The following is a 20571-nucleotide window of genomic DNA, read 5'->3' as shown; positions in this document are numbered from 1 at the left end:
TTACATTTCTTTATAATTTACTTATGCAAATATGTCTTTGATTTACAGTAGACCATGTTAGACCTGCTCAAATTGAATTTTCAGTTTATTAAAAGACAGTATTTGGCATCATTTATTGGAATAAATAATGTACATGAAATTATATTGTATAGAGTCTTTCAATAATATCTAGAAGAAAAACTAAGTCTATTGTACTCCTTCTCCAGTATTGTATAATTCCTTTTCAGTTACTATTGGTAAAAATTCAAATGACACCCATTATATAAGCTCTAAGTATCTGATGGTAAATTTCATATTAGTAACATAGGTTTTGAAATATTTATGTTATTTTTCCTTATTTTTAAAGAAATACTATGCATTTGACACAAACTGTTAAATACTTACCCACTGATTTAATTCACTTATTGATTCAGTTTGTAACACTTGTTAGGACTCCTATTAATTTCAATATGTCTTCTATTTTCTTTTAATTTTTTTTCTATTTTTCATATTCTACTAGTCCTAGCTACACATTACCACCTTTTCATATTAGTATTCTGTTGCTCATGAGTGATATGACCTCATGTGATTTAACTGTGTATTTATTTGTAGGTCTGTGCTGACACTTTCCCAAACTTTGTGGATTTCATTTCTTAGTTGGTTTAATTGAGTGATACTGCCCTCTACAGATGCTCTGAGTACTCAGTGGAAGTTCAATTTATTTTCTAAAATACCAATTCAATCTTATTTGTTGATTGCTTTTTCTTTCAAAAATCATAAACTGTTTCTGACTTGACTCTTAGATTTTCAATTCTCTGACGCAAGAAGAAACACAAATCAATGTGTCTGAATACTGATTTTACACAGTGCATTTTTAAATACAAAGGAAATACATTATCAGTTTTGCCTTCTGACTTTATCCTTTGAATCACAGGTCACAAATACTCTCTGACTTTAAGAGGAATAAATTTTAAAATAGCACTAAGTATAAACAGGTAAGGGAGAATCTGGATCTATTTTGGGAATATGCAAATCTGGTACAAAAATTCTGCATCTCACTGTAATCTGAAAGTGGAACAGTAAGAAAAAAATGAATGTTTTTATGAGTTAAGATGAATCAGAATCAAACAAGCATTTTTCCTTGTTCAGTATCTCTTAGAAAATACAAAACAATGTGCTGCTGTAAGTTTGAAACAGAATCTCAGAGGTATGTTTCCTCTGGCAGAGGCATGTTTTCCCTCTGGTGTTATTTCCATAAGGGCAGCAGTTGTCTTTGTACAGACAGAATTTAACAGAGAACCTAAGTCTTTCTCAAACCTTTAAAACTAAAATAAAATTATTAGCATTGAAAAAAATTCTGGCTTTAGATTTTGCGGCACTCAGCATTCACCTCAGCATGCACCCGTTTCCCAATTGCTTCCTTAATCACACCCACTGGCACTGTTATGTTCTTGCTGTATTATCTTAACCTTCTCATTCTCTACAGTACAAAAGTAATCCCTTCACAGCATTCCATGGTATTCATTAGACTTATCCATAACTAACCTGCCTCAGAGATGTTGAATACTGATGAGTGATCGCTAGTAACAGATGAGGCTGATGACTGTGATGATCCAGGAGTTAATTCTGAGTTACCTGCTTCAATTGACCCTTCAGTGTCTTTCTCATTAAGATCAGGAAAACTGAAATCTGTTGAAGTTTCATTATCATTAAGGCTATCTGAGGTACCTTGGCCAGAACCACTTTCTTCATCACTTGTAAAAACAGCCCAAGACTTAGATTCTGATGTGTTTAGTACTTGGACACTAGACATCTGAATATGGTTCTCCAAAAGCGTTGGGTCGTTGTGCTTCTTAGGTATCACACTTGCTGTCAAAGCTGGTATGGATGTATAATTACGTCTGTCCGTGGCATGGTTTATCTGACTGTCTGATGCAGCAGTTGAAATTTTCTCTTCTTCAGGTTTCTCAGAATGTGAGCTTATAATTAGGTTACTCTCATCCTTGTTATTGTTTACCTTTGTGTTTTGATCCTCTACTAACATATCCTGATCATCTCTATGGGAAGTGCATGAGATACAGTTACTTACAGGGAAGCCATCATCATATTCATTGTAGTCATCCTCAACTACAGGAGGCCAAAAATCAGTACTGGACATGATACTGGGAGACAACCCAGAGGATTCTCTAGAAGGAGCCAGCAACCTACTCAAAGTTTCGGGGATCTCACTTTTGGAAGCCATAAATGAAATATGTACATTTGGTAAAGGAAGAGTGTGATGAATGGACACATCAGAAACAGAAACAACTGCAGGCATATGAACAGGACCAAAACCAAATGTGGAACTTGAAGAGACTCTGGCAGCCTCACTTCTTTCAAAAACACTTGAAGAAATATGGCTGTCTGTAGGAGTAACTACACCTCTTAGGGAAGGAGTTGTTACAGCATTTGCTGTTTGGAGGGGAAAGGCATTTATATTTTCTAAACTGGTCAGCTGGAATGAAACATCACTACTGTACAATGAAGGCATAACCTTCTGAGCAACTTCACTGTTAAACAAACTGGATGAAACATACTCCTCACTTGGATAAGAAACAGATAAACCATGAAGTGACGCGGTGGGCTTACTAAAAGTGTTTGACATCGTACCAGCAACAGAAGGTAGAGATGTAGAATGCGGTGTGCTTTCAGCTGTAGCAAAACCTGGTGCCATTTGATGCAATATTTGGTCAAATGTAGAACTATCTTTATGAACCCTTGAGCTTTCAGCCAATATTGGATCACTATGCACAACTGCAACTGTGTTAAGCAGAGTGCCATCATCAGAAGACTGGAAGGAGGACTGCAGTAATGCTTCGTTATTTAATGTAGCTGAGGTCTCAGTAAAGTATGGCTGAGTTGAGGACAACATTTTACTATAAGCAGGGGCAGAGAGAGCTTGATCTGAGTTTGCACTAAGCATAGGTTTAAGCAAAGTGTCATCAAAGGCCGGAGTTGTAACATGCAAAGGCTGAACAGAGAGGTGATTTTCTGTAAGTGTACTAATATCGTGATCAAATACCTTAGTAGTGGGAAAAGCAAAAGAGACTGGAAGGATTCCCTTTGTGCTAGAAACAGGAAGTGGGCTTTCTTGCAGAGACGTATTCTGCGTAATGACATCATTATTAGAAACAGATGCAGAAAGTTCATGTACCACTTCACTTTCAGCACTGGAAGTCATTTCACTTAAATAGGAGGAAATTTTCAGTTCTCTCTCATTTCCATATATAACATCACCTTTATGAAGCACCTTATTAACATCACTAAACCCAGATGATTCATATGGAATCTCATCTACAGAATCAGAGGAAGAAACATTAAGTACCATCAAAGTATCTGTATCAGGCAAAAGGGACTCACTACCAGAGTATGCTCCAGACCAATCCATGTCACTAGATAGAGAGTGTGTAGGCTGCAGCAAAGTATCAGCTTGCGATATTACAGAAGAAGGTTTATGCATCGGCACATTGTTATAGCTGCTAAATAAAGGATCTTGACGAAATAAGTCAACAGAATCATGCACAAATTCTGCAGAGTCATAGGAAACAGTAAAGCTTTGGAGGGAGCCCACATTACCAGACAAGGCATAAGGAAGTTCAGATATTGTAGATAGTACATGCATATTTAAATCACTGCTGGATGGTTCAACTTGAAAAAATATGTGAGTTCTATTATGACCAAATATCAGAGTCTCTGAAGCAGCATGACTGGTCTGATGTGACACCACATCAGCATATTGAGCAAGGCTTGGCTGAAATAATATATCACCCTCTGCCAACGTCAAAGAAGCATGCAGGGACACCTCATCACTTGCAACAGCTGGAGTAGTACTTTGTGGAAACATTTGAGAAACTGTATATAAATGGTGAAACATTTTACTACTGGAGGAAGCAGAGGAAAATGTAAGCAAAGGTACATCATCATAGGAAGACAGGGTGGGTTCAAATGACACATCAACACTGGGAAATATGGGTGTAGCATGCAAGGTCACATCACTATCTGATGCAGCAGGGGTAGTGTCGAGCATCTGAGAGTCAAACAATAAAGGGGTGACTAGAGGAAACACTTCACTACTGTAGGAAGGTTGAAGAGGTATCTCACCATTATAGACTGGCTGAGTTGTCTGAGAGAGTACCTCACTGGCAGCAGAAGCAGAATCAAATTCTCCAGAGCTTGAAGAGATAGAGTGAGGTGATAATTCAGCAGAGGAGAAAGCAAAGGTAGAATAATGTGGCAATTCTAAATCCGCATCTGAAGTGTCTTGTGAAACCACTGGGCTGCTGGAATAGGGCACTGTAGTTGGCTTTAATCCGTCTACATTAGCATCAGTGTAACTGGTCTGAGACAATTGCCTACTAGCCAATGTATCAACAGATTGAGTTGCTGGATCTGTAGTATTGTGAAGCCATAAATTTCCATCAGTTGAAGTATGTTTTGGAGGCCCATCAGAGCTTGAGGGTGCTACACCTTCTGAAACATACTTAAATGACCCTTGTGAAAGAACATCATGCACACTTGTATCTGGACTTCCTGAAGGAAGGGTATCTTCTTGGGAGGTCTCCTCTGTAACTAGCTGTGCTGAAGAAGTGGTAGGAACTGAACTCCAAAAGTCATCAGACTCCTCATCAGGTTTAAAAGGAGACAGTAAGAAATCTTCGTCCCTGTGGCCAGTAGTGGTTATTCTTGTTGGTTCAGTGCCTGAAGAAAGGTATATGTATTCTTCGTCTATGCCTTTGGTGGAGTCAATGAGTTGAGGAGGAATTCCAGTAATTGTTTGGGACTCCAAATAGTGACCTTCCTCTTCAGAAATTTCACCAACAGGTGGAGAAGTAGCGTAATAGACTGCTTTGAAAACATTATCCTTACTATGCAAGTCTTCTCTTGTTAAGTATCTGTTTGTTTTAGCTTCATTGGGTTTTACCTCCATTTTTTCTTGACTGTAGCTGGATGTAATCACCTGGAAATCTCTCCTCAATTGGTTTATTGTACTGTCAGTGCTAGGAATCACTGCAGTTTCTTCATCCACTTCTGTTTCCTTTTCATCAACTTCATCCTTGGAAAGAAATATCATAGCCGAAGAGAATTAAAAATGTTTATAGACTCTATACCCAAATGAAAACTAAAACTGTAACAATACATTTTCCTGTCTCCACAAAACAAGAGAGACAAATCAAGACAACACTTGAAAAAACTGTTGGTCTTAAACCAAAGTATTTCCGCAATAACAAGTATCCTTTACTCTCTTGAAAAACATTACTTATTTGCAACACAAAACAAAAAAATCCTGTGTCCAAACAAATTCTAAATATTGTGCTACTTTTATTGTGTTTTAGAGACAAAAATCCCTCATAGTATTTATTTATTAAAACCGTTCTACCTATTTCCTAATAAAATGTAACTGTATATGCAATACAGTATATATTGTATACAAACCAATAAAAAAATGGTTTCGCTATCAGAATCCCTTAGAGATTTGCACTAATATCCTGATGTAGATTTAATTGTAATAATAACAGATTTTCTAAAATATATTTATGACCTGTCCTCAAATCTGCTGAATCTTCAGAGTTTTCTGGAAGACTTCAGAAGGGCCAGCATGACTGTGCTGTGAATTATATGCTCTAGTCCCTGATATGACCCTTTGTTTGTTGAACATGAATAACAATCAATAATAATCCTTTGTGTATAATCTGTGTTAGAGTCTTGACTTTTAAGAACAGATCCAAAAGAAAAAAACATTATGTGCCTAATACAATCAGGATTTAGGCAGTCCTTGAGGATCTAAGTTCACATCTTTTTATCCTCTCTCCAACTTTCCATGCACCAAATCAAAAGACATAACACGGAAGCATCTAACTCACTCAGCACGCATTTTTGTTTTGACCTAGACACACCAGCACCTGCAGCTCTCTGCTGTTCCTCCATCTACACCAGAATCACAATGAAATCACCCCAAGCACTGCTCTGCAAACTAGATTGAAGGGCACCTTCAGTTTCTGAAGGAAGTTGATTTGACGTGCACACATAGCACAGAGCCGCTTGCAAAACACAGTCCAAACTCCTTTTTATTTTTGAATATCTGGCTTGGTCCTGTAATGTTTTCAAAAGCACAGTGTTGACAGAAAACACTGAGGAACCAGGAGATTGAGGCACAGTTATCAACCTAACAACTTCCCATCTTCCACTATAGTTTACATTAAGTAGATGTCCCACTCCTGCACTGAACAGGACACAGCAGGAAGAATAGTGTGAAAAATAACAGCATCTGACAGAAAGTGCCCAAGATAAACAGCTGCTGAATACATTGTTAACTGAGGCACTCAGTGAACAAGAGTTGTTAGCTTTTACCCAGCCTCACTAGAGCAAGGGCTTTACATGAGGCTTGAGCTGTCTTCACATTATAGTCCCTTTCTGTACCACAAACCTCTAGTGCACTCACACAACACAGAGTACCTCAGACATAACTCAGGTTTGGATTTCATTCTAAGGGCTAAATACCTAAAACGTAGGGGCAGCAGCACCTAGACACTGTGTCCTCAAACCCAGGCTGGAGTGGACACTCCTTGTTTATGAAAATCTACTTTCTGTAGGGCAATGGCTGCACTTTTAAACTTTCTTTGGTTCAAGTAAAAATCAATTGAGGTTCACTGGCACTTGGTTGCTAACCTGACAGTTGCAATATAATAATATAAAAATATAGCTTACATCAGAGAAATTACTGTATTTTTGGTTACTCAGTGTGCACAAATGGAAGGAAGGGTAAATACGTAGACAGGTAAGCACAGGCTGTCTATTTAACTCCAAGAACTTGATTAATTCATGTAAATCACAGAATATTGTGAGCTGGAAGGGGCCCACAAGGATCATCAAGTTCAACTCTAAAGTGAATGGCCCTTACATGACTCAAACCCACCTCAGTGTTATTAGCATCATACTGTGAGGGTCATGCAGTGAAAATACTGAGGTCATAGATTGAAAGTATAAATTAAAAATTCTGAGGAATTACTTGATACAAATGTAGGTTTTACTGAAGGAACCGTCCATGTTGCAAAGTTGGTATTAGAAACTATTAAAAACTTAATTGTGTAGTTTTATCTCTCCCCTTGTTGGGACTCCAGAAGCCTAGTTACTGAATACGAAGCCTCCAGATGTTATCTCAAAAACTGTGTATAACAGAGCTATACTGTAAAGTCTAACTTGAGTTCAAGAAGCAAAAGACCCTCCAAGAATTTTGGAATAATTACTCAACCCATAGCACACTGATAGTAGACACACATGAATCTCACTATTCAGCACAATTACCTTTATCCTTTACTTCAGCCTACTACATGATAAGACAGTCATAAGGCCAAGTCAATTTTCTGTTTAAACAAACTAGAAAGCCTTACACTGGGTGACAGTTTTGATTCTGCTAAATGAATAATTTTGTCAGACTTCACTCAGAGGTGATTGCAATGATGCGCCATTTTAAAACATACTTAGGAGAATTGTTTAGCAGTATTATTAGAAATTTATTTCATCATTCATCTCCAGTCCCAGAGAACTAAATACTGAGGTATCTGCAGAGTTATCTAGGGAGAAATATAGCTCAAAGGTTATATAAGTGCATATATATGTATGTATACATAAATGCAGACAATACACTCAGTGACATAGTTTTTGTAAATTTTCACAGAATACCATTTCCATTTAGTTGAAATGTATTTATTTTAAATACTCTCTTAAAAATAAATGAATGCTATACCTCATATTCTTCAGTTTCACTCAGTTCAGGAATGAGGTCAGCCTCTATAAAACAAAAATACACACCGTATCATCCAACATTTTATATTTACAGAATTATTCACTCTGGAAGGACTCAACTGGTTAGTCAATAAGTTTATTGAGACCATGACCAAGATTTTTTATAGGATTGTGATTGAAGGAGTGGTCAGCAGCCCGGTTGAGAACTGAAGGTAGCAATGCTAATGCATCTAGACAGGACACATTCAGCCACAACAGTTTTGCCCAGCCCTAACTTGACATTGCAGCACATGTTGAAATTGCACTGAGGAACCACATCTTGGCCAGGGAAAAGCAAATTTATGAAAACGTTTTCCATGAGAAAGTACAGTTTAATGCAAAAATACAGAAGTGAGAAAAACAGTAAGTCTAGGAACCAAGTATTTCTCTGCATTTAATCTGAAAGATCTGAAGACACTCTTGCAAAACTACCTGTTCTATAATTTTCATACAGTAAATTTCTTATTTTGCACCCAGGCTTGGAGTTAGGTACTAGAGTAACAGCCATGCCATCATATTCAGTATGCAGCAGGCTGTCTACTTGTGTCAGAGCAGACCAAAGAGACTCATCCTTCCAAGATGCTAGTGCTTATGGCCTTTTTTCAAACTCCCACTCCACTTGATTTTATTTAAGGGCAAAAAGCCAGTTGTATCACACCTCACAAAAAGACCCTAATAAACAGGTGCTGGGCATTCTCTGAAGAACTACTGTAGAGGCTTTTGAGTCATTCCCTTTTTTCATAAATAAATAACAGTTGAAACAGGATTAAGAAATTAATCTCCTATAGTCCAGGTGAAAATCCTTCTCTCCAAATTCAGAGGTAGTCTCTTGCCTTCTTTCTCTCTGTATTTTTGGCCAAATCCAATATTGTACTTCTGATGGTGGTCAGCAAGAAAAGTTTCAAAGCAGGTTGAAGGAAACGTACAATTCTCTGAAAAGAAGTGGCACAGGTCTCCAGTGAGGAAATTTAACCCCTTCCACAGTGCTAATGACTCTTACTGTTCTTTTGGTCCACAGAAAGGCCCATTCCTGTTCTGAATCTTTCTAAGGCTTTTTCCTAAGAAATGTTCTAGCAGTCTGTCTGCACACAAATACTAGTACATATTCTGAGAGCTGACGTGCACTAAGTGAAAATGCCAGTCTCAGTGTGGGGAACGATTCAAACAACAGCATCACACACAGCTCCACATCTGCATTTCCACAATTTCCAAATGGAATTTCCTCAATACACTAGTATAAGAATGTCATCTTCATATTTCTCATCTCTGCAAAGTCAGATGGGGATCTACGACTTAATTTGTATTCTCTTTGGTCTGTCCATATCTACCTTTCAAAACAAATTGAGATGTGCTATTTGAAACACACACTAGATGAAGTTTATCAAAATAAAAAGCTCAAACAGTTTCATTTGTAAATTAAAGCATGTAAACAAATTTTGGCTAAACAATGCTGCAGCACAAAATCTTAATAAATTTTTTCTTTTTGTGACAAACATTTATAAATTACCATGTACTGAACTGACCTCTCATTAGGAAGATAAGATAAAAATTATCTTACCTCTGACTCCCGGAAGCCCAGGGAGCTCTGGGGCAGGGGAGTGGAGGGAGGAGTGGGTGGACGAGATAATGATATTCCCTGGCTTCTCAATGATATAAATTAAATATTGTAGACATTAGTTTGAAAGTCTTCGCACAGTAGACCCATGCCACGTATTATATACTACACTCTCTGAAATATGTGTATAACATAGAAAAATTCTATCCAGTCTTTCTGTGGTCACTATTCTTGAGTTGAGCTTTAATCAGACTCAATCAGAAAAATAAATTATTCTGATTGTGCTAGAGTATACAGTAGGGCACATGGTCTCAAATTCTACCAGCATAAAACTACAAGTTTCTTGCCATTTTCTCCATAGAGGCATTAGCACACTCACACACACTCACATATATCATGTACATACAAACCATATAGTAACAACCATAAATCTTAAAGAATTTTATAAAGCCTGTTTAAATTTAGTTGGTCATACAAAATTTATTTGTTGAAAGTATGAGAGACACACACTTACACAAGTTCTGTTAATCCTGTTGCTGAGCTTTGGATTTGACAGGAGATATTAGAAATATATGAACATGCCCCAAACAAGAAGAACCACAACCTCCAAATACAACCCATTGATGTAGGTTGATGAACAAGCTTGTTTATTTTTTCTGGAACCACATATTGATTATTCTATAGTTAACACTTTAAAATAAAATAATGAAATCATTAGTTAGAAGTTTTTGTAGAAGTCTCTTCATAGTCCATTTTAACAATAGAAGAAGAAACGACAGAATGAAATAAAAAAAGTAACCATTTCCCTACATTTATGTTCTATGCAAATCTTAAAAAAAATCTCTTCAAACAATTTGATTCGTAATTGTAGAATAATGCACACAACATAAACTGTTATCCTTTCTGTAGTGACTTATCTAATAAATGGCATGGTAGGAACAAAAGTAAAGCATGTTTCTTTTGATTAAATTAGTTTTCAGATTTCTACTTTTATCAGGACAAAATTAGAAAAAATCATCCCCTAAATTAAGACATGTAATATATGCTTAGTGGTTTTTAGGACAAATTTCAAAGACAGGTTATAAACAAATTGCATAGTTAGACCCTCACAAGGCATTGCTGACAGCAGGAGCTGCCATGCAGGAGATAGTATGGGGCTTTTTTTGGTAAGCACCAACTAAAATCTGAACAAAGTAAGATCAGCAGGGAGTAATATTCTTGGTTTTCATTTCCTGTGTCAGCAAATGCATGTAAGTAACACCAGCACTAACTACACAACTAACTACTTCAGAACCTTCAGAGCTATACAGATGTTATTTCGGGAGTCAAAGCATACATTTAAACAGTTTTTCAAAATCCAATTCTAATAGCAAATAAAAAATTTGTAAAAAAAGGTTGGACTTCTGTCAAAGCTGACTAAAACACTCTCTACATGATTCCCTTCAATGGAGGTTGTGTAGTTACATCACGTAATATATCTGGTGACTTTTACTAAGTGGAGGTTAACTGGAAACAAGTTAATGTGCACACACGCTGTACTACAAGATGAAAGGCTGCCACTCTGAAGAGTTTAGAAAAATCCCAAAGAGGTTTTCACTATGGTGGTTTGCCCAAAGTCACACCAGAGCTCCTGAGGCTTTCATAGACTGAGGCAGAGAGCATGGCCTGAGAAAGGTTCTTCCTCTTACAAAGCACTTCTGAGAATAAGAGGGTTTAAACCTTATCTGTAGATCACCAATGCCTGCAGAGCTCTCACTAACCCCATATGGGAGCCACACAGATCGGGAGGAGAGAAGGCATGAGAAAGATTCTCTTGCAAGTATCTCAATACAAAAAGTCTAAAACAATGGCCTTGAGCTTTTTAAATAGCAGATTTGTGTACTGAAACTTCCCTCAGTAGAAGTGGCCACTCCAAAGGCAGAATTCTTCCCAGAAAAGGCCCATCTAATGACTCATGCCTTGCTCTAAGCTCTTAACATGAATATTAACCAATTTGGAGGTGACTGCAGTGAATTTCCTCTTAATTAAACTGGTTTACTCAGACTAATTCTTGAAAATTAAAGATTTAATTTGTGTTTTATGTGAGTCAACTTTATTTCATGTCTTCATGGTGAAGATAACTTTTCTTTCATAAATTCACAAGCAGGAGCTCCAAGAAATCCCCTTTTGCCTCAAGATCTACAAAGCAGATCACAAAATCAATTTGATGTTGTAGTTGTAATCAGCAAGTTGTTCTTAACAAATCTTTCTTTTGTTTAATATTATGAATATTGAAAATTAAATATTTGAAATATTTGCAATTTTTGCAGCAGTTAATTCAGATGTAAATAATTAGTAAAAGTAAGTATGCTAATAAACATTAATATTAGAAATGGATGGAAGTTTTTTCATATTTTAAAACTGCATCCAGGGTTGACACAGCATTTATACAACTTATTTTTAATGTGCACATATAAGAATCATGTTACATGGGAGAAATTGTTCCCTAAATTTTCTTCATCCAACACTTTCAGAGGTGCCACTGTGGAATTGCCAAAATAGAAGTACCAAAGTAGATTTAATAACTTTGTTTTCATTTCAGACAGGAAACATGTCAAAGAAACATTTTTTTGTGAACCATGCAAAATATTAATTTTGGTATTCAATTTTTGTTTAAAACCTTCTCCCTCTTTTCATTTATATTTTGTAAAATTTAAAATATAAATAGTGAAATTAATGGAGCGCCTATGTAAAAAGACTGAAGAGTATCAGACCTTCAGTCAGAACTGCATACAAATCTCAAGAGAAATTTCTGCTGATATACTGGAAGGCAAAATTAATTTTCCAGTATGGATTTCCAAAGCAAGACCTTCACTCTTTCTTCTCCTGGAATGAATGCAAAGCCACTGCTTTGCATGACTTCAGCAGGGATACAACGTGGATACCATGAGCAGTGGCTGCCAAATGTTCCACTGTAGTCCTGCCGAGTTTGTTTCCCAGCACTATCTGCTTGCACTGCAGGTGCACTGGGCAGTGCTTACCCAGCCCGAGGGCTCCAGTCTCTCTTCCTGCCCTGCATCTACCTCTCCTCCAAAAGGGAGGCACAGGGAGGGTGGTATGCAACTCATCAAAAGGTTACAGCAGTAGCAGTAGTAGGGTAGTTTATTCTCTGGATACCACTATACTGGATTTTGGTTTGCAATATCTGTTTTCAGAAGTCTTACAGCTGTGATGGCAGCACTGCACTGAATTGATTTGTTGAACTACTGTTTAATAATGACAACACTACGCTGCTTATTTATCATTCCATGTAGAAATGGATGTGGGGTATATAGAGGAACTCTCATCTGAGAAAATTCTTCAAACACAAACCCATCAAATTCTGGAAAATAAGCGGAAGAATATAGTATCTAAGAGATGGATAAAGAAGAAAAGCGAGATGTCATGCAAAATGTCAGGACCTTGTGGACTTCTTAGAAAACTAGAGAGACAGGAAAATTCTGGTAGATACCTCCATAAGACTCCAAATGCTTTGTGTTGAACAAGTTAAATGTTTATTGAAAAATTACATGTACTATACCAGATGCTGTGTCCTCCTCCCACACTATTACAAGCCTATTACCATTATTAGTCCATAACTCATGCAGTAGAGATTGCTGAGAATCATAGAATCATATTTTTCTCACTGTAAAGGAATGGGGTTCCCTTGAACTGACCTATTATCCCAAGTACACCATAACATCATGAAGGATTTTGCTGTAGCCAAACAGACTTACAGAAGTGTAAAACTGAACTTACAGAATACATAAATAAACAATACAATCCAGGCCCTTAGATAAAAAATGGTTCCTTGCATGATCAGACAGTCATTGATTTTTTTTCTATGATTAATTACAGTTTTCTTAGTTAAAAACACAGCTCTCACTCACTTTCATAAGAACTGGTCTGATGCTAAAACTTCCACAGAATTTAGGGAATTATTAAGGATAAGATCAAGCTTCATGCTATAGTTTCAAATTATTTCATATTTACCAGCAGGCGGAAAAAGTAAATCTGGCTGTGAAATCATTAAGATTTGTTTGTTAGGCCTTTTGATTTTTTGCAAGGCAGCATTAAGAAGCAAGGGAAATCCATCACCACAAGTCTTTTGAAATAAAATTCAAAGTATTCATAAGAAATCAAATTTCAAAATCATCAATAGAGACAGAAATCATATATTGGGGTTGTATCACTTGTTTTCTTAATAACTTAGTTGTGTGGATTAATTTTGGGATGATGCTTGAATCATAGAGAAATAATACCAAAGATGGTTTTATTTCCCTATATTATATTGCTTAAAGATATACTTGTGAGATTCGAAATCAGATGGGTGTTTTTCAGAGTATTTTTAGAGTGAAAAAATTAACATGCAGTCTTTTACAGGCAATGCTCACAAAGAATTACATCATGTAAGATATCAGTAGCTAGGAACATGCTGACGGTTAACTGCAGTGATTTTGAAATTTCATTTTAGCATGATTTGATAGTCATGCATTTTAACTGGTTTGCAAACAAACTACCTCAAATACGGATTTTCAGCTAACTGATCACTAAGATCAAAAGACCACTTACCTGAGTCTTCTAAAGGCATATCAACAATGACTTGGTCACTGTATTTTCCATATAGGCCATTAGAGCAAACAGCAACTATCTGAAGAACATAACTTGTATTGGGCAGCAGATTATTTAGAATAGCCCCCTAAAAGAAAAAAGCACATGTAATCATTTACATGCTAATAAGTATCAAATATTTGAAAATGTTAATTTTTTCATAACACATTTTTCATATGAACCATAAAGCTCTTCTAGTATTCTAATGTACACTTTTTATATTTTATTGTCACAAATGTTCTTCAGACAACTTGAAAAAAATTGTTGTGAGTATTTTACATGCAGGATACCAAACTATATAATTATTTAGTGCTGAAGAGAAGCTTAGGTAACATTATGTCTGGTAAGTTATGAGTCTTTTTTAAAGAGAGTTACAGGAACAGATCCCATGAGTAAAATAACAGGAAGCTGTAATCAGTAACTTGAGTTTTAGCAGGATGATTGAATTGAATCATATTAGTTGCTTGGTAGGTAATTATTTCACATCTGTGAGCGATGAAGTACAGATCACTACTAACTGACTAAGGAGTTTGTGGCTGAGGAGCTCTGTGATTGGCACGGTCATAAACATTTGGAGCCAGTATAGGCAAAACAGAGCAGTAATCTGCAGAGGTTTTCCCTCTGCTGGGCAAGAGAGACCTTTAGTTCTTTTCAATTGTCTTTAAGTCTTTACAGTCAAAAAATGAACTACAGCTTCTGTGAGCTGCAGCCAAACTAGTATTTTTTTACTGAATTGGTTCCCAGCTACAGTTTAATCCCTTAAGATAATTAACATTGAGTTGTTACGCCATCCCCTCCTTTTATGAAACTTGAAGAGTTTACAGTTACCAAGTCCTGATACCCATCTGTCAGAAACTCGTGCTTAGTCTGGTCTTCTCCATCCAACTGTTGATAAAAGACAGCAAATCTCTCAATTGTGGTGTCATATACAACTCGAGGTCTTTCCCACGTAACAAGAAGACTAGTATAATTCTTTGGATCAGACTGAACATTTTCAGGTTCTGAGCTGCAAACTGGAAGGAAGAAAACAGGAAAGAATATGGTATTTATTAAATGGTACAAGTTACTCTCCTAAGATCTTGAGCTACCTCCTGAGAAAATTAATGCAAGTCTTTCATGTGCCTCATTTTTAGCTTTCCACTAAAATATTTGAGATGTCATGCACTATAAACAGAACCAGTATTTTAATACTAGATTTTCAAAAGCAAGGTAACTTGCAGACTGAGTCCCCTCTCTCCCACTCTTACACCATATTTTGTGAAATATTTATATCCAGTTCCTATGAAATAAAATACAAACCACAAAATGTAAAGATCCTTATATCTAACCAGGGGATGAAAAAATCTCTATTATTCTGTCCTTATGGGTCCATCAGAGTAGCATCAGAAGTGCTGCATGCTCTCTCACCAGCTATAACAGACTGTAAAGTACAGTAGCTTGTTTTTAAAGGTTAAAGGTAAACCTATCACACTTGAGTTTCCCTTCTGTGATGCTTGAATCTTTTTATACTTCTGAAAGAAGTGAAAAAAGGCAAATAGGAAGCAGATAAGAAATTACTACATTAGCAGATAGTGATTTTATGTTATTATACTTCAAGGCACCATTTAAGTATCGGCTGCAGAAGTCTAGTCAGGCCATTGCAATCCTGGGCCTGGCTCACACACACCTTCTTTGTGTGCCTGGAAGCTGCACAGCAGAGGGAAGGCTGGTCAGGAAGTGACTCTTGCCAGTCTTTCAGCCCTTCCCCTCCAATACTCGGCATTTTACTAAAGTAAGCGGAACATTTTGGTACTTTTATATACATATGCATACACAGATATACTGATTACCAGTGCACTAGAAATTTGCTGAGGCTCTGACATTTGTTTTTCAATTGTTCAAGCACCTGTGTGTGGCTTGAAAATAATATAAAAAGGTCAAATGTAGATTAACCCATATGAAAAAATTATATTAGCAGAAAATGTAAATTATCTAGTTGAAGTTCACTGAAAAAATGACTAGTGAGTTATGATATACAAAAAAATTAAGCAATTATCACATAGACCTGCATCCTAAACGGGTGGTTTGGATTTGGGCTGAGACCTCATTCTCCTTCCTTGCTCTCATCATCCCATATGCTGGTGGGGGATCTGTGTCTTTAGACATAGGAGTGAAGAATGGAGATGACTGCCAAAAGTGCTCACTAACTTTTGGTTCCCAACTCGAAAGCACAGAAACTAGATTTGTTCTTACATCTCAGAATGAAGGCCAGGGGTCCCTGGTATTTCCTGTTACAAATCCCTTTTCTCGTCTTTTTGAAATTGCATTCTTTTGGAAATTCGGTTTAAATGCTTGAAGTGATTACCTGGCCCTGCCCTAGATTTTGGGAAGTTCCTGTCTCATGTACTGAAACTATTTTTATATGCACTTCCACAGGTACTGGAGAGGTGTATTATTCAGTCTATTGCTTCGTTTATTACCTCATTTCTACTGCTTCATTTAATCCATTAGCCTTGTTAAAATCACTGATTGAAGCACACAAAGTTTATTCTGAATAATTCAACAAATAAATCTTAAATTAAAATTACAAGATGGATGTGTTTTTATTACAAGATTTTTAGCTTAACTTTGCAGAAGTAATTACATAGTCATTCCCTATTTGGAACAAAGGAAGGAACATTTTTTACATCTCATAATCTGTTTAAAAAAAGTGAGCATCTAACAAAGCAAGAAAAGAAAACTGTCTAGCTAACTAAGAAAACAACTGGCGATCCTCTGGAGTCCTCTTAAAGGAAGCAAACATAATGATGCCACAAAGCTTTTGTGGAAAATACGGCGTTTTCACAATTAGATTTGCATTTTGCCACTTGAACACAAGAGGGCACTCAAACCTCTCAAAAATATTTGTAAAAGCAGTTTATTCCGTTCTGAACGCAGGTGGGCACTTTTGAGCAGCTTTGGTCTGAGCTAGTCAATGGAAAACAAGCAGCAGGGCTTTTTTTTTAATTCTTGTGTCCGTGTGTAAGCTAATGGTTGAGGCCGTATTAGTCTGTAAATTAGCTGAATTCTATAGCTGCCAGGTTTTGAATCCACTGTGCTATTTAACTAATATGCCATTTTATTCATGACACTGAATTCCTCTAATTGAAGGAAGAACAAATAAAAAAAATATCTCCAATTGTGTACATTCCATTCCATTCCCAAAAGGAATGGACCATCAAAGACGACTTCCTTCTCAATTCTGAGCATGAAGACAAATGACTTAAACTGATTTCATTATTTTTCAACAGATCTAATGACTCAGCTATTTCTTTTCAAAGATGTTTAAAATTACTCTCAAAACACTTTTTTATGATATAAACACCAAGATTCTCTGTGTTCCAAATACTTCTCTACAGTCTTTTTTCTTCCCTTTACCTATTTTGCCTGTGAGTGAATTTGGTTCTGAAATTTCTGACTGTGTTCAGACTAGTAGAGCAGTATTACAGAACTTCTAAAGGTACAAGATTGGTTTTTTCTTTTCCAGCTGTTTTTTCTATTTTTTCCCAAGAAAAAAAGTTGTCTTTGTTCTTCTCCTTTTGATGTTCATCTCAGCTGTGACTAACAATATTCCTACATGACAATCACCTATATATTATTTCACCTCCATTTCTTTCCAAGATTTCTATTGCCCTTCTGATTTCCCTTCATAAGACATTCTGCCTGTGCTGTTTCCTTTTCTTTCCTGCCAGTCTTAGTAACACAGAGATACTTAGCTCCTGCCTTTTTCCATTTTCCCTCTCCAGAGACTAGGAAAAGAAAATCACATAACAACTTAGCTAATTAAATACTTCTGCTCTGAGACCTACTTGTAGAAAATCTGGGCAAGAAAGGGAGCTCTCAGTCCTACTAATCTGAAGTTGCAGGTATTAAACCGGATTACAAGTCTCAAAGAGCAAAACACAAAAGAGCAAATAATTCACAGGAAGTCAGAAGCCTATTAAAACCTCTACTGGGCTTGGATTCAAGTCTCTGCTTTCCGCCATATGAGTACTTAGATGCTGGTCTTGCATATCATGTCATGATAATGTACATATCTCTGCTCATTCTTCTGTGGAACAAAATACTACCCATGTAACTTAAAAAAATTTCATTTAAAGTAATTTGCATTATGGGGAACCACTGGAGTACATTAGTCAAATCATTGTCAAAATCTGCCTGGGCTGTGTTTTTGACCAGAAGACATTTATAAGCTGCCCAAGGTTGGTGCTTGCTTCTTTTTTTTTCTTTTCCCCCACACTTCTTGCTTTTGTCCACCTATAGCTGAATCTAGGTTTGAGATTTTATTTTTTAAATGCAGATTTTTAATTGTTGAAATCCCTTAATTTACATTAAGATATTCAGAGGCTTTGCAGATCCCTGACAAAAAGTATGTGTGGCAAAAAGGAGTTAATCAGCATCCCCAGTCTACTCTCATTCTGTGATGGATGTGGAGCAGCACAGTACTAGTGTGCTGAGCTGACCTTGTCTGGCCACCAGGTGCTCACCCAGCTGCTCTCCCACTCCCCTTCTTCAGCAGGGCAGGGGAAAAAAATAAACTGAAAAAGCTGGTGGGCCAGACGGAGATCACTCAACAGACACCACCTTTGGCAAAAAACAGACTCAACGTGAGGAAATTTAACTTATCACTGATTAAAGTAAAGTAGGATAGTGAAAAACAAAACCAAAATCACATACACCTCCCCACCCTTTCCTTCTTCCCAGGCTTAACTTCACTCCTGATTCTTTCACCTTCCTACGACCAGCAGCACAGGGAAATACAGAATGGGCATTGCGGTCAGTTATAATGCTTTGCCTCTGCCTCTCCTTGCTCCTAAGACTGTTTCCCTACACTAGTTCTGGGTTACACCCACAGGATACCATTTTTCATTAATTTTTCCAGCCTGTCTAGTCTTTCAGGAACAGAGTGCTACGCAGGTCCACAGACTTGCCTGATAACGTGCTCCTGCATGGGCTCCTCTCCACAATCCACAGCTCCAGCCAGGAGCCTGCTTCTGCATGGAGTCTCCACAGTCTGCCCTGCGATAACTTATTTCCACCATGGGCTCCAGGGGAATCTCTGCTCCTGCTCCTGGAGCACTTCCTCTCCTCCTCTTCTCACCTGGGCATCATAGGGCTTTTTCTTACACTTTCCCCCTCACTTCTCACTGCTGTGCAGCTCCGTGTTGCCAGAGGAGCCACCACTATGGCTGAGCGGCTCAGCTGTGCCCTGGGGTGGGTGGGTTGGAGCCAGCTGGAACTGTCTGTGTCAGGCTCGGGGCAGCCCCGGGCTCCCACAGAGCCCACCCCTGTACCCACCACTGCCAGCACCTGGGCACCTGTGGACAGCAAAGTGTCCCGCACAAACATTTGGATGGAATCCGAGAATGGTTGTTCATGTCAACTGAGGCATGTGAAAGGGGAAAGGCATGAGCCCTGACCCCATGTCTCACAAGAAAATTTAGCTAAGGCAACTGCTGAACTTTACAGAGTTGTATTTCTCATGGGAAAACAGCCCGACAAACACATTTTACCACTATACATTGTCAGTCTTAAATTTTAAGAACCCATTGTTTTTTATACCTTTACTAAATCCAGGAAGATTAACAAGAGTCAGGTTTCTGCCCTTACTCCCAGGGCCTTACCAGAAGGAACGGATGGGAAGTCACCTAAAGGACCCAGCAGCCTACATGATGGTTCTCATGTTTATAGGAATAAACAATGATTTCTATTATAAGTGGATTTTTATGACAGCTGAGGTTGGTGGAGGTAAAGCATTATAATTTGAAAACACTTTTTAGTTGAATCCTGAAGTATAGCTGTAAGGATTAGCTATTTCAGTTTTCCTAAATACATACATACATATATATCACACAGGGAAATTACATGTATAGGCAGGTTTGGGGAACAAAGTATCTCCCATGTCCTCTGTAAGACAGTGCTAGTACATCAAGAACATTGAGGATGACACTGTGAAAAAATTTCTGACAATAATTTGCTGAAATTGGTTTATAACAGAACAGAAAATTCTTTTAGCTTTTCCAATGAAACTTCATTCTACTTAAGAAATATATTAACAACAGCAACAAATCAAACATTTAATCCTACTGACTAATGAGAGCCTACACAGAATGTAGCAGGAGAAAACTGGGATTCTAGGTTTCACAATGAAAAATAATTTTTCAATTATCTACCTAAGACCCATTCTTGTAGTTTTTCTTGCATCCTCTGAAGGGATTAAAAAGATTATTTTTTTCTGTTGCCTACTACACAATATTAAACATAAAATACATAAGCCTATTTACTCTTGGAGACATTGACCTTCATGTCCCAGCTTTTACATCTGGACATTTAATGATTCCTACGGGTTTTTATTAACTTCTCTTAAAATGAAGGTGAAAATATAAATGCATCTCTAATGTTCTACATTAAACAAATACTATAGTTGCATTTGTGTGCATATGTGTGCACATACATATATATACATATGAAACTACACTTTTTAATCTGTAGAACACCTACACTATGTGCTTCAGTCATCTGTTTGTGTATAATTAAGCAGAGTTCAGTGCAATTGAGTTTAAGAATCT

General features: G+C 37.2%; 1 protein-coding gene across 7 annotated transcripts in view; it reads right to left on the bottom strand.

Moving 5' to 3' along the window:
• The window catches only part of PTPRZ1 (protein tyrosine phosphatase receptor type Z1), a 138333-nt gene that overhangs the window by 32342 nt on the left and 85420 nt on the right, over nucleotides 1–20571 (bottom strand). For 5 of the 7 annotated variants that reach the window (XM_071552486.1, XM_071552487.1, XM_071552484.1 and 2 more), the window contains 4 exons: nucleotides 14813–14997; nucleotides 13946–14072; nucleotides 7763–7806; nucleotides 1525–5071 (listed from right to left, as the gene is read on the bottom strand). In XM_071552486.1, the coding sequence (XP_071408587.1) occupies nucleotides 1525–5071; nucleotides 7763–7806; nucleotides 13946–14072; nucleotides 14813–14997 (3903 nt within the window). The remainder of the gene's footprint in view (nucleotides 1–1524; nucleotides 5072–7762; nucleotides 7807–13945; nucleotides 14073–14812; nucleotides 14998–20571) is intronic. The other 2 variants (XM_071552489.1, XM_071552490.1) reach the window with 1 other exon arrangement.

Source organism: Pithys albifrons, chromosome 3 (genome assembly GCF_047495875.1).
Source record: "Pithys albifrons albifrons isolate INPA30051 chromosome 3, PitAlb_v1, whole genome shotgun sequence".
In the NCBI taxonomy this organism is placed as follows: domain Eukaryota; kingdom Metazoa; phylum Chordata; class Aves; order Passeriformes; family Thamnophilidae; genus Pithys; species Pithys albifrons.
This window is presented reverse-complemented; position numbering and strand designations above follow the sequence as displayed.